The sequence below is a fragment of the Rhincodon typus genome, chromosome 33 (assembly GCF_021869965.1).
Source record: "Rhincodon typus isolate 14 chromosome 33, sRhiTyp1.1, whole genome shotgun sequence".
In the NCBI taxonomy this organism is placed as follows: Eukaryota; Metazoa; Chordata; class Chondrichthyes; order Orectolobiformes; family Rhincodontidae; genus Rhincodon; species Rhincodon typus.
The window spans coordinates 16929050-16944152 of record NC_063364.1 but is presented as its reverse complement, the minus strand read 5'-3'; the positions used below and the strand labels follow the sequence as shown (position 1 = coordinate 16944152).

Genomic DNA, 15103 nt, shown 5'->3' with positions numbered 1-15103 from the left:
CCTGCAGCCCAATGGTATCAATGTGGACTTCACAAGCTTCAAAATCTTCCCATCCCCGACCTCATCCCAAAACCAGCCCAGTTCGTCCTCGCCTCCCTGACCTGTCCGTCCTTTCTCCCACCTATCCACTCCTTTCACTTCAACCCCCACCCCCACCTCCTACCTACCAGCCTCATCCCCACCTCCTTGACCTGTCCGTCTTCCCTTAACTGACCAACCCCATCCTAACTCCCCACCTACACTCACCTTTACTGGCTCCATCCCCGCCTCCTTGACCTGTCTGTCTCCTCTCCACCTATCTGCTCCTTTATCCATCTTCCATCTGCCTCCTCCCCTCTCTCTATTTATTTCAGAATTCCCTTCCCCTCCCCCATTTCTGAAGAAGGGTCCAGACCCGAAACGTCAGCTTTCCTGCTCCTCTGACGCTGCTTGGCCTGCTGTGCTCATCCAGCTCTACACCTTGTTATCTTGCATCAGGATGATTCTGCTTTGTGCCTGGAGAAAAAAATTAGATTTAAAAGATGGAAGGCCTATGATGCTTTATCTTAGCTATCTTTTCATTTCATATGCATGACCGGGAATTCCCCATACCTAATGGCCCTTGAGAAGGTGGTTTGCACACTTCAGTCCTTATAAAATAGGCTCATCCACAGTGCTGTTAGGAAGGGACTTCCAGGATTTTGACCCAGCGACAGTGAGGAAGCAGTGATGTAGTTCGTAGTTAGGACACTTGCAGGTTATGGTGTTCCCTTTGCTAGGTGCTGGAGGACACTGGCTTACAAAGTGTTGTTGATGGAGCTTTGGTCTTGTGACCCAGAAGGACCAAGAGAAACATGAAAGAAAACTCCATTATTCATCAAAGTTTATCAGGTTGTCATTCACAATGGGGTCAATTAAGTTCAAAAAACATTTTCACCTCAGCTCTTGTCCTGATAGCTTCTCTCCAACTCAATAAGGCTCATATCACATGTAGTTGAAAAGCTGCTTGGTATCTGTCGAACACTAATTCATTTGTCTGGCTCCCTGTGACAGAATATTAAAATAACTTGTTCTGCTTCCAGAGTGTGAAGCGTGACCTTGTGCTCACCCCGAAGTTTGTGTATCTCATTGGACGAGAGAAGGTAAAGGATGGTCCTATGAAAGGCCAGGTGAAAGAAGTGCTAAAGAGAAAGATCGAGTTGGAGCGGATTTTAACCATTTCACTGAGGTAAGTCAGAGTGATCAAGCAAGCAGCAGCAGTGACTGTTAGGCATTCACAAAACTGTCGTGTAGCGTCATCTTGGAGTTCTCTACCGACTCGTGCTTTCAGAATGTCAGCCTCACTGTGAATGTCACAGTCACAAAACTTGTATGAAATGCTGTTTGCAGTTATGCTCAGTTAGCAACACCCTTGTTTTTTGAGTTGATGGTTATTGGGAGGGTAATTGGAAATGTGGAGTTGAGGCCGTAGTCCCATTGGGCATTACCTCATTGAATGGTGCAGCAGTCTCAAGGGACTGAATGGCCTACTGGTGCTCCTAATTCGCTTGTTTGTACATTGAATGTTATGTATTTATATCCTCCTCTGTGGTTTAGTGTACTTCTTCTATTAAATGGGAGACAAAGGTATGAATCCTGTCTATCTATTTAGGTCCTAAGCACTATTCCAAGAAGTTAATGTTTCAAGTTCAGTATGATTTCTTCAGAACTGTGTGCCAAAGAAGAGCCATTCTGAATTTGAAATGTTAACTTTAGTTTCTCTCTCCGCATGTGCTGCCAGACCTGCTAAGTTTTTCCAGCTTCCTGTATTTGGTTCAGATTTCCAGCAAGCTGAGTGTTTTGCTTTTTTTTTTAACCATTGAAGAAGACTGAAAGTGAGATCGAACTGGTGATATTTAGCATATGACAATTCAAGAGTAAATCCCAGACTCTGTTCTTTCTGCAGCACACTGCAAGATGACTTCTTCATCCTACATGAGCAGGAGTATGACAGTCTGCTGGAGTCTGTCTTTAAAACTGAGTTCATCAGCCTCTTATCAAAACGCTACGAAGAGCGAATGCAAAGGAAACTACCTCTAAGATTTAGTAACACGTGAGTACTTCTGCTGTTGTATAGGTCTGCACACACATGCAGCACTCCAAAACCTTGCAAATTACTTAACAACCCATCAGTGCATGGCGCAGAAACTGCTTCATTCTGGAGCATTTCCACATTATTTTACACATTGGCCTGGTCACTCTCGCCACTGGGTAAGCAAGTTGTGGGTTCCAACCACACTCCAGTCACTGGAGCACATAATCCAGGCTGGCACTCCAGCGCGATACTCTTTTGGAGGAGATATTAAGGTAAGGCCCCATTAAACCTCACGGATGGATATGGATCCCATGGCTGTATTGTGAAAAAGAGCAGGGGAATGTCCCCTGGTTTTCTGGCCAGCAGTTAACCCCCTTACATGAACTACATGAACTGGCTCTTTATTATCATTGCTGGCTGTGGGATCTTTCTGTGTGGCAGCTGGCTGCACTGTTTCTCAAAGGTACAATAGTGACCAGGCTTCTTAAATCATTGGTCATAAGACTTTCTTGCACATCCTGAGGTCATCAGAGGCCCTGGGAGATGCTACATAAATGCATGTGTCTTCTTTCTGTTTAACACTTGTTTTTACTGTTACTCAGACTTGAAATGAAGGTGAGGAAGGATAACTGGGGCCCTTGGAGTGCTGGTAGCTCTCGCCAAATCCAGTTCATCCAAGGCAATGGGAACATGGCCGTGCTCAAACCCAGCAGTAAAACCTTGCAGGTCAGCATTGGCCCAGGGTTACCTAAGAACTCACGTAAGTGACTCATTCACCATAGCACTTAGCCTTACAGGAACATCTACACAACGATGTTACACAATAAATGCTAGTATTAGTGATCAGATTGTAGCAGGAGATGGGAAAAGTCAAATTGACTTGCTCCACTAATTTGATCCTGTGAATTAACCCAAGAACAGTGTAAGAATTGTTTAGCTTGTGTGACAGAACAGAATGCTTCATTTCAATCCCCAGTTTGTCAGAATGGGCAGAAAATTAAATCAAGAATAAAACAACTGAGACCCAAATCACAATGTATGGAACAAATAATATTGCATTAATATAAAGAACTTGTTTGATGTTTGATGTTTGATTTATACTAAAGTACATAAAAACAAAAAGGCACTGTGCAGTGAAAGTGTCAAAAATGTTTGTGTGTGCGCGCGCGCGCGTATGCGTGTGTTTTGCAACTAACTGTCAGGCCAGGTATCAGTTATGTGGCTTGGTAACACTGGGTCACACAGCCATCATGTGCACTAAAAAGGAATTAAGTTGCACATTTTTATGCTGCATGTGTTTAGGTATTTTCTGCTACATATGTGAGAGAGTAAAATAAACTGTTTAAAGCACACTGTCTCTAAGAAACTTTTAATTGTACATTTACAGCCTGCTGATTAAACTTCATTTGCAATCCTTCTCTAGTGTTGATTAGTGCTGATGGCCATGAATGTTTGTTTGATGAATCTCCATTATTTTGTACCTTTTCATTCTAGGACCCACAAGGAGGGACTTGACACAAGGGAGACAACAAACAACTAGGCCTCAAATAACATCTGTCCCAACTCGAGCAGCTCCCCCTCCTCCAGGTAAATCACTGTAAGAGTACAATTCTATTAAGATTAAGATTACAGTTCTCTCGTGTGATCATCAGATTGTGAAAATCTAAGAAAAGAAATGGAGGCCAAGAAATTTCAGAAGTAAAGATTTTATCTCCAGAGCACTGCTGAGAGCAACCCTGGAGTAAAACCTGGAGTCACGCTTTTTGTTTTTAGGAAAAGGTAATTTAAAAACTAAAAGATTCTCGGGGTCAAGATTTAGAAGCAAATGGACTGATTAGCGATAAACAGCATGGTTTGTGCGGGGGAGGCCATGCCTCACTATCTTGATCGGGCTTTTTGAGGAAGTGACGAAGATGATTGATGAGGGTAAAGCGTTTGATGGAGAAAACAGAGTTAACGTTTCGGGTCCAGTGACCCTTCCTCAGAACAAAGGAAGGGGTTCTGAGGAAGGGTCACCGGATCCAAAATGTTAGCTCTGTTTTCTCCTCCACAGATGCTGCCAGACCTGCTGAACTTTTCCAGCAACTTTGTTTTTGTTCCTGATTTACAGCATCCGCAGTTCTGTTGGTTTTTATTTTGTAAAGCGTTTGATGTTGTCTACGTGGATTTCAGTAAAGCCTTTGACATGGTCCCGAATAGCAGACTGAGACAAAAGGTGAAGTCACATGGTATTGGGGTGAGTTGGCAAGATGGGTACAGAACTGGCTCAGTCATAGGAGACAGAGGGTAGTGGTGCAAGGATGCTTTTCAGAATGGAGGGCTGTGACCAGTGATGTTCCACAGGGATCAGTGCTGGGACCTATGCTGTTCATGATCTACATAAATGATTTGGACGAAAACGTAGCTGGTCTAATTAGTAAGTTTGCAGACAACACAAAGATTGGTGGAGTTGCGAATAATGAGGAAGATTGCCAGAGGATACATCAAGATATGGATCAGTTGGAGCCATGGGCAGAAAAATGGCAGATGAAGTTTAATCTGGAAAAATGTGAGGTGATGCATTTTGGAAGGTCAAGTACAAGTGGAAATTATACAGCGAATGGCAGAACCGTTAGAAGTATTGATATGCAAAGGGATCTGGGTGTGCAGTTCCACAGATCACTGAAGGTGGCAGTGCAGGTAAATAAGGTAGTAAAAAAGCCCTATGGCATGTTTGCCTTCATTGGAAGGGGCATTGGGTATAAGAATAAACAAGTTATACTGTAGTTTTATAGAATTTTAGTTAGGCCACACTTGGAATATTACATACAGTTTTGGTTACCACACTACCAGAAGGATGTGAATGCTTTGGAAATAGTACAGAAAAGGTTTACCAGTTAATTGCCTGGTATGGGGGATTTTAGCTATAAAGAAAGGTTGGATAGATTAGTTTTGTTTTCACTGGAATGCAGGAGGTTGAGGGTTGATTTTATAGAAATTTATAAGATTGTGAATGGCATGGATAGAGTGGAAAGTATGAGGCTTTTTCCCATGGTGGAAGGGTCAATTACTAGGGGACACAGGTTCAAGGTGTGAGGGGGGAAGTTTAAAACAGATGTGTGAGGCACATTTTTCGCACAAAGTGCCTGGTGGTGAGTGCCTGGAACGTGTTGCCAGAGGTGGTGGTGGAAGCAGACATAATAGCAGCATTCAAGAAACACTTGGATGAATACATGAATAGGAAGGGAATAGAAGGATACGGATCCTGTAAGTGAGACAGTTTTAATATGGAAGGGCAAAATGTGTTGGCGCAGGCTTGGAGAGCCGAAGGACCTGTTCCTGTGCTGTATTGTTCTTTTTTTCTAATTGGGAATATGAAGGAAAGAAAACTGTTGGACTGAGTCAGGAATGGGGGCTTAGTGAGAATTGATGTCAGGAGACCAAAGGCAGTACTACAGGGGGTGGGTGATGGGGTGGCTGGGGTTAAGTGGTCATGTGATGAAGCCTCCAGGAATACGTCCAACCAGAGTTGGCAACCCAAAAGCAGGTTTGGTGTACATATTCCATTCAGTTTGCCAATACAGAGAGCGAACTCTGCCTGATCTGGTCATTAGCCAGCAAGCCCTGATGGAAGTCAGCAATTATTCACACAAGGGGAGGACTGGGCTTTCATGTTGATGAATAGCCTGCAAAATCTTGCAGTCTAGGGGGATCATGGGTGATTGGAGCCCACAAAGCTGTTCTCTGATGTAATTTAATGTCTTCATGAGAGAAATAGGAAACATTATTTGGGGGTGGGGGGTGAGTGGTGGAGATAGTGAAAAGAAAAAAAAAATCAAATTCCATGCAATTTATAAAGTGGGGCTTTGTTTATATTTATAAGTTAGGGTGCTTCTTAAATTGCAGTTATGAAAAATAGTCTCGCACTAGGTTTAAACAAGAGATGTCAGGGTTTCTACACATCAGATTCACAGAAGTTCTGTCCCAGATTGCCACGTTGGCCAAGGAGGAGGATCCAATAGTGCCAAAGATTGAAAAAATGTTGACAGTTTTAACTGCTTCAAAGCAGACTTGGCCATGGTGGTAGGTAAGATTCGATTTGAAGAAACAGCAAGAACCTTGGCATCAACACCAGTGATGTGCCAACAAAGCAAGGGTGATGTGAGAAAAACCTTTTTCACACAGCAAGTTCTTGGTGCATTGAATGCACTGTATGGAGATATTGTCACGCAGGCCGTTTCAATTGAGGCATTGAAGGCATAATTTTTTGGATAGTAATATGTACAGGAATATGGGGAAAAGGCAGGAGATTTGCACTTGGTAATAGAACAACACTGGACAACAGAGCCAGTACAGTGCAATGAGCCAAATGGCTTCCTTCTGCACTGTAATAATTCTGAGAGTCCGTGAATTACCCCCCTCCACTGATCTGGAAGACTGAGACATTTGTGTTGACCCTGTCTCTGATCATTTCAACCAGGACTTTCCAACGTTGGATATGCCAGCTGAGCTAGCGTAAAGGCAGTACTGTCAAAAACAGGCTGAGCTTGATCGCAGGTTGACTTGAAATTATTGCGAGGCAGGAATCGCTCTGTTCCCTGTGTGCAATAACAGCACAAAAAGCACGTGTTTATGATTTAGTACATAGAGGTAGGTGAAGTAGTTCCTCTAATTCTACCTCCCCACCCCACCCCTCCCCAGCCTCCCAACACCTATATACACGCAGGGAGAAGGAAACAGGGCAGGGATACAGAGAGGGTAATAACTTAGATGAATTAAGCGACAAAGTCATTACATTTAAGAAGTATTTAGATGTGCACTTGCGATGCTGAGGCATTCAAAGATGTGGGCCAAACACTGGAAAATGGGAATAGGATAGTTAGATGCTTGTTTTTGACCGGTGTAGAGTTAATGGGCCAAAGGGCCTTTTTCTGTGCTGTAGACTCCTAAAATGCTAAAATTGTTATATTGAATATATGTCAATGTCATTTGAATTATTCTTTGGCAAATTTGTTTCAAAATGACAAATTTATATCCCACTACTAACTACAATCAATGCCACTACTACCGCACATATACGTTTTCCTTAGAAGAACTAAAATGGATTCCCTCTCGATTTGTTGTTTGAAGGTTCCCATCAGAATGGAGTTGTAAAAGGTTTCCATAACACCTCGCAATGGCCACCTTTAAATTCTCAACCCACTCAGAGAATACCCTACCAAGGCACTAAGTCAGACCGACCATCACTGCCAAGGCCAGGCGCCAACTTCGCAGAGCAACACGCCCGCATTCAACATAATCTGGATTTCCTGAAAGTGCCCGAGCAGGGTGCTGCAGGGTAAGAGGAGCTCCAGGCATTTGGCTACTTTAGGTTTCTTTTGTCTTGTTATATCTCTCAGCACAGTCAATGGCCTTTGATTGGTTGAGGAACTTTAGTTCCATTCCTTGGAAGTGTGCTGGAATTCCACTAGGAGGAAAAACTTGGAGGTGCACATCCCAGGTGCAGGAACATTGTACGTCTGTGAGACATAGAAGATTATCTAACAATTGTGACTGGCTTTGTTATTGGCACTGAAGAGCATCTTTCCAGGAAATCTCTACCTTGAGACACGGATTATTTCACTTTGTTGAGAAGTATGGGTACATTTGTGCTGAGAACCTGTTTAACAGGGAAGTAGGAAAGGGTACAAAAGTGAAGAACTCTTGTTGTACCCTTCCACACACACATATCCTAAAACTTCTCTTAAAGAAGGAATGTCCCAGTCATCAGCGAATTGTTTCTCTGAGACCTTCATGACCAGGCCTAATCCTGACTTCACCTGACACCTACACATAATTTGCAGCAAAAGTCACAAGACAGGTGTAAGAAGTGGAAGTCAAGGCTAATTTATCTCTTCAAACACTGTTCTGTGGATTCTAAGATATAGTTTTACCAATATCGCCATAATTGAGATCAGCTACCTTATCGGGGATCAGGGAACTAAAAACTGAAATAAGTTTGCCAGTGGTGCAGCTGACAGTTTAACAATTGAACAGTAATCAAACTGTTGAACATTGAGTCACAGGGAACAGCTTTCCTCAGTCATGAAACTTCAGCCTGGGTTCAGCTGGACACTGAGGTGACATGTTCCAGGGGAGCTCTGTATGCCAAATCATGTGAAACATGTGCCCTCTGATGGCAGGTCATGGAGCTGCAATACAATCTGATGGCGATTGAGAAGCAAAATGAATGAAACTGTTCTCCCTATGAATGACATTGTAGAAACTCCTGCATTAAATTAATCCAACCAGTAAACATGATGTGACCAAAAAAAACTTTGCCTCACCTATTTTGCTGTATTACTTATAGCATTTATATTAGGTGCATATAAATCATTGTAAAAATTTCTTCCTTTTTATAGTAAACATACTGGAATGACACGACCAAATGGAGGAAAGTGAGTCAAAAATGATGCTTTTTGGTGGTGGTTCCCATGGTGTTGTTTCTGGATTTAGTACAGCTGGTTTATTTTCATTTAGTATTTAGAAGCATGTAGTAGGTCTGATAACTTATCACCAGTTTTAGTTCTAACCGGGATGTAGGAAACTATCATGCTAACCTAGTTATAGACAGTCGTGGCTGTAGTGATATTTCTTGCTGTTAATGTGACTTCATTATTTACTGAAACCTGTATAAAATAATCCTCATCAATACCCTTGCAGCTGTTAAAATGGAGATACTGTGTGTGTTGAAGGAATGAACTATGCTCAGGTCTGACCGTAAAAATGCGCTGCACCATGTCCTATCCTGTGTTGCTGTTGCAATTTTTTTTTCAAAACTAAAACATAAAATATTAAAAAGTATGGGTGCATTTGGCGTATAGGCATCATGTTGCACAGTGCCAGATTTCTCAGTAGAAAGCCCTAGTACTGAGATCTATTCTTAAAACTTTGATGGGGTAGAAGCCAATAAACTGTCTCTACAGGAGGGTTGGTAAAAGATGAGGCTGGGGGAGTTTCTTACTGCAACAGGTTATTACAATCAGGATTGCAGTGCCTGAGAGAAGAGTGGAAGCAGATTCAAGAATAACTTTCAAAGGGGAATATGTATTCTTGAAAAGGACGATATGCAGGAAAGCAAAGGGAAGCTCTTTCAAAAAGTCAACACCAACACCAAGTTGAATTCACTCCTAAGTTACAGGATTCTAAAGAAATCAGTTTCCCATTCGGGCTTCCCTGCACTTTGAGGGTTTAGATAAGGAGGAAGAATCCCTGTATTTCTTTTGGGTTATTAGAGGAAGTAAACTTTTTCCTGAAAAAAGGTTTGTTAAACATGTGATAATTATGAGGACTTCCTCCAAATTAAGGACTTGGGGTGTAGCTGCTGAAACTTGAGATAGAGTGACACAAGTATAGAAGCTGCAAGCAAATTGCAGGAAAAATCTGGGCAGTGGGGTATCCAAACTAGTTAATTTGATTTACTTTGTTTAAAAAATGAAATTTCAAGATTATAAAGGGGATTAAGAAAGTTTAATCTAATCAAATACCAGGGGAAAAATTTAATAATTAGGATGTTAGAAGTAATGAAATACAAGTTGTTGGGGGTGGTGGTGGGGAGCATTTAAAATAAAGATACGTTTGAAGATGCATAAGAGTTGGAAGCCACTTTGTGAAGCAAAGGCATGAACTGAGGAGGATAAATAAACTCGTGGTGTGTTTCAGGAGAGAGGATTCAACAACTAGAGAGATGATGAGTAACTAAACTCGAGATCAATCAAGGAGATACAAGAATATTTGGAATAAGGAGATACAAGAATATTTGGAATATTTCACAATTTTTTCCACTCATTGTGCATTGATGCTGATCCACAGGGGTGTCCAAACTACCTGCCATATCCATACCTAAGCCATGAGCCCTGGCAATCAATTCTCCCCTATTTATGATTTGCTGTCTTACTTGCAGATTCATCCTGATTAAAAATTATATATCATGGGGGTCTCAGGCAAAGCTTTGCCTCAGAACAGCATATTTACGGATAAATAGGCAAGTTGCTCTTGAATCTCAAAGAGGTCCATAAAGCTCCATGCCAGAACCTGAATGCTCCTCAAAATGAAAGAGTGTGGACACTCCTGATGGACAATTTTGCATTCTCTGATCTTTCCTCAGTGCTGAACTGTTGAAGTAAACCCATGTGCAAAATAAACTGGCAGCAGAAGTTCAAGGTGTGGACCAGTGACTTACTGTAACTCTCTCTTTTACTTTAGTGCACGCAGACAGATGACAAATCGTCCACCCCCAGCGGGAGGTCGTCCTAAACCACAACCCAAACCCAAGCCTCAGGTACCACAGTGCAAAGCACTGTATGCGTATGATGCTCAGGACACAGATGAACTTAGCTTTAATGCAGAAGATGTTATAGAAATAGTTAGGGAAGGTAAGTAGTGGCTTAATTTAAATACAGCCAAAAGCTTTCTTCCTCTTTGCATGTTCAGTCAAATTAAATATAATCAAAAAGTTGAAAACGTACTCTATTCCCTAGTTAATTGACTTGCGCAGATAGTCTGCAGTTCCCCACTGATGTAGGCTGGATTTTGTGTTTTTAAGAAACGGTGAGGCAACATAGTAAATGAGCAGTGACCTGTGTTTTTCACACATTTAATAAAATGGACAAAAATGAAAGTTTGCGTTGGATGCCTCATCTCTCACCAGGGTGTGCTTTTACATTCCCCATCTCTGGACTCAGCCCGGAAATGGGTTCAGTTGTGTGACCTTGCTGCCTTTGTCCACCAATCTCACCTAAGACTGACTGAGAACATTAGGACTGGTGCATTCAGGTCTAAGCTAATTTTTAACCAGGTGTTAATTGACAATCGGTGATACACAACCTTGCATTTTGGATGTGTGGAGTCTCCTTCCAGCAAAAGAAATTCAGTGTTCAGGGATTTTTTAAAAAGTTAAAATTGTAATTTTATTTCATTCTTTCTCAATCACAGCTGTGTTTTCCAGTCTTCACTTTCTGTTCTTTACTCTGTTTAAATCAAATTTATATTTCCTCCTTTATTCCTTCTGATTTTGGTTGTGTTTCTCAGTGAGGATTCTTCAGTCTTATTGGTTGTAGAGCTCCCCTCTTTCTTGACCTGCTCACAGTTTCTCTGTAGAGGATGCTACACTGGAACAGGAATCAGGCCAGAGAAAAAAGGATGCTCAAAATCCCATTAAAACTTTGCGAGCAGCTTTCAGACAAACATTGCGCATTCAACACTAACTGTAAAATCCAGGCCTCTGTAGCTGCATAATTCCTCCGCTGCAATAAAAACTTATTGCACTGCCTGCCACTCCAATTTCTTATAGTAGTGAGCCTCAACACTGTAGAACTTGTTAGTATTCTATCCAGGTTTTTAAAAACCCAAGCTTAACTTCAACCAGGCATGAACTTTCTGAATTATCTCCTTTTTCTCCTGTTTTTTTCAATCTTACTGCTGCCTTGCATTTGTTGGCCCTTCACTTTGGATATCTCAGTTTAAGAAAAACACATTTTATGAAGGAGATTACAGAACATATTAGGATGGTGTAGCTGGAAACACATTCATAGAAACATAGAAACTTGAAAGAGTAGGCCACTTGGGCTTTTGAGTCTGCTTTGCCATTCAATACGATCATAACTGAACCTCTATTTCAATGCCATATTCCTGCTACTTCCCCATACTTCTTGATGCCTTTAAAATGTAAAAAAATCTATGTCTTTCTTGAATATATTGAGTGACTTAGCCTTCACAGCCTTCTGAGGTAGACAATTTCACAGGTTCACCAGCCTTTGAGTGAACAGATCTTTCTTTAACTCAGTCCTAAATGTCCTACCCATATCCTGAGGCTTTGACTCCTTGTTCTAGATTCCTCAGCCAGGAGAAACCTCTCCCCTGCATCTAGTCTGTGATCCCATAAGTGTAAAAAGTTAAAATCCCAGTTGTTTTTGTATAGGATATATTTCACACAGTACTTGATTAACTGCCAGACTGGACTGTGTAAACTTTACCATCCGTCAGGAGAGCTTCCCTGCTCTTTGAATTCTGCTACAGAATAATTTATGCCCACTCAAGAGGGTGGATGAGAAAACAGTTTAACGTTTGATCCAACATTAACCAAGTTCCGTAGATCAAATCATTTGTCTTTCAAGGGGTGAAAACTCATTTGTTGAGGTGTATAACTTGTTCCTGTTCCTCATTTTCAATGTCCCTTCAATGTAACTCTTGCATCTTTGACCTGAGGGTTGTAGGTATGAGTCACACTCCAGGACATAATCATTATAGCAGTGTCTGGGGAGTTCTGCACTGTCTGAGGCACTGCCTTTCAAATGAGGCATTAAACTGAACCTCCGTCTGTCTTCTCAGACAAATGTAAATCAGCTTTGGCACTTTTCAGGGAAGAACGGTGTTCCAGCCAACATTTATCCCTGAACTACCAAATAAAAAGAAAAGGTTAATTTGCTTGTTCAACTCACTGCTGTTTGAGAGACCTTGAATTGTACAAATTAGCTTCTCTTGTTCACAAAGTGACTATATTGGCTGTAAAGTGAAAAAAAAATTCTGAAAACGGTTAGTTATTGAGGTGTTGATTCTAGCTTAGTTGTACTTGGCAGTAATCTGTCTTTTGCTGAGTGCAGTTATGGCACCATTTACATTACAAAGAGCATTGCCTGATTTAAGATTCTCCAATTCAGATCTCGTTGATAATGGTTGTGGTTGAGTTTGACACTAAATTGGAATAGAACCTCTCACACTCAACAAAAGGTTGAATAATTCTTTGTTGCACTCAGCTGGGTCTTCCCATGAACTTCTCTAATATATACAATCCCCATTTAGTAGACCTTAATTTCATTAATTGTGTACATTTTAATTTAATTAATGTTTGCACCCTTTTGAATTGACTCCTCAATCTGCCAGGGGATGTTTTGTTAAACTGCCTGATGATCTGTCTAAATTCCCTCTTTCCGTTTATAGATCCCTCAGGCTGGTGGATAGGGAGACTGCGAGGGAAACAGGGATTGTTCCCCAACAACTATGTTGCCAAGATATAATCCTCTGTTACTATCAAAATCTATTGTAAAACCAAATCGAAGTATCATGATTCTGCAGGTGATGTTTTGCTGACTGGAGGGCATACTGTATAGAAATGTAGTGTATAATTCAAAAATATCGGTAGTCTGGAGCTACACAACAGCTAGGATAGTACTGAAGGAACTGTAATTTATTGTATTTATACTTTTGTTTCCTCACAAATAAAGATGTATAACTGGTAGTTTAGAGAGAATGTTGCATTTAACTTCGATGATAGGTTATCTGTGTTTTATATTCTTGCCTGGAAGTGCCCTTAGTCAATTAATGCTTAGCAGACCCTCATGTATTTCTTAGTGATCTGCTGTTTCTTCAGGAATAATAGTGATGAAAGGTGAAACTTCTCTTTTTTGGAGTGCATTCCAAATGGGGAAAAATACTGAACTTTGCTGGGGTCATGAAGAATATTTGCATGTGACACCCAAAGAAAATAGTTTCAGCTTTCTACCAATTGCTATGGGATCGTAAACTTCATTCGCGATCAGTGTGAAGGTTCAAGGAGAAAGCGATCTTCTCAGTACTGTACAAATGTAACATTTGCATTTTAAAGTGCCTTTTAATTAAATACATAATGTGGCTGGTCCATACAAGTGCTATATCTGATGTAAAGTTGAGGTAATAAGAGAAAATGTTTTAGTCTTTTTCCTTTACTGTATGTTATGAAACTCTGATTATCCCTACAGGCTAATGTCTAAAAATTGCTTTAGGCCAGTGCTTACCAAATGTTTTTCCACTGTGACTCCATTTTGAGGCTGAAAAATTGCCATGACTTCGCAGCAAGACCTATGAGGGAGGCTGTAAGGTGGAGTGGGTGGGTGGCTACAGAGAGCAGGGGCCTGTCTGTTCGACTACTGTTTTAGCTCAGTCAGAGCTCCATGGCTGTCAATAGTGTTTGAAGCACGTGATCCCAAACTTTTAGCTCACAATCCTACTTGAGGTCTGGACCCCCTTCCACCATACAAACCACCACCACCACCACTTTGGGAAACCTTTCTTTAGGCTATACAACTAAAATATAGAAGCTCTGTCAAATACTGCTGCATTTTCTGTTTGGCCAGTGTGGTAAATTTTATAAATTTATATATGGATGAGATTTAAAATGTACTAGGATTACTGGATTGACAATAATAAATTTATTCAAAACTACAGTATCTGGAACAATTGTGCTTCATTTTTCAATCTATAATGGAGAGTGGCTCAAACACAGTAATGATTTAAACAGATCTAAAATAAACTCAAGCTGTGAAACCTGTTTCTTCACCCTTTCTCCCATCTGGTGTATGAGTAATGCAAATTATAAATTCACTTTGGGGAAGGTAAACACTCAATTTTTGCAGTCTTTGCTTTTGGCTCATGACAGAAGCAAAATGTCATAGCGTCACAGGTGGGCCAGCTGTATAAGAGAGCAAAGAGGAGAGAATGGAAAAGCAGTAATGATAGGGATTGCCTTAGTTAAAGGAGCAGACAGGCATTTCTACAGTTATATTTGTGACTTCACAATGGTCAGTTGCCTTGCTGGTGCCAGAGTAAAGGATATCACAGAGCAGCTGCAGGACATTCTTCTGGGAGAGGGTGATCAGCCAGAGACTGTGGTTCACATTGGTACCAACAATGGAGGTAGGAAGTGGGAATGTAATCTACAGTTCAAATTTAGAGAGCTGGATAGAAAACAGCAAACAGGAGCACAGAAGTGGTAATCGCCAGATAATTCCTATCCACTCACTCCTCTCCAAGTAATGTCATTGTACTAGTAATCTAGTTCTCCAGATCAATGCTCTGGGGACATGGGTTTGAATCCTACACGAAAGGTGGAGGAATTTAATTCAATTCAATTCTGGAATTAAATCTGGAAAGCTGGCCTTTCTGGCAGTTTTATTTCATTAATCCCTTTTAGGGAAGGAAATCTGTCATCCTTGACTGGTCTACATCTGCCTCCAGACCTGCAGCAAGGTGGTTGGCTCTAAGCTGCCTTCTGAAATG

At 41.2% G+C, this 15103-nt stretch overlaps 1 protein-coding gene across 1 annotated transcript in view; it reads left to right on the top strand.

The window, feature by feature from the left end:
- myo1ea (myosin IEa) overlaps positions 1–14269 on the top strand; it is a 135747-nt gene extending 121478 nt beyond the window's left edge. Inside the window, exons 17-24 of the mRNA XM_048615726.1 lie at positions 1062–1207; positions 1925–2071; positions 2656–2813; positions 3548–3640; positions 7163–7370; positions 8434–8469; positions 10277–10446; positions 13010–14269. Coding sequence (XP_048471683.1) covers positions 1062–1207; positions 1925–2071; positions 2656–2813; positions 3548–3640; positions 7163–7370; positions 8434–8469; positions 10277–10446; positions 13010–13086 — 1035 coding nt within the window. The 3' untranslated portion in view covers positions 13087–14269. The remainder of the gene's footprint in view (positions 1–1061; positions 1208–1924; positions 2072–2655; positions 2814–3547; positions 3641–7162; positions 7371–8433; positions 8470–10276; positions 10447–13009) is intronic.
- Positions 14270–15103: the final 834 nt, after the last annotated feature.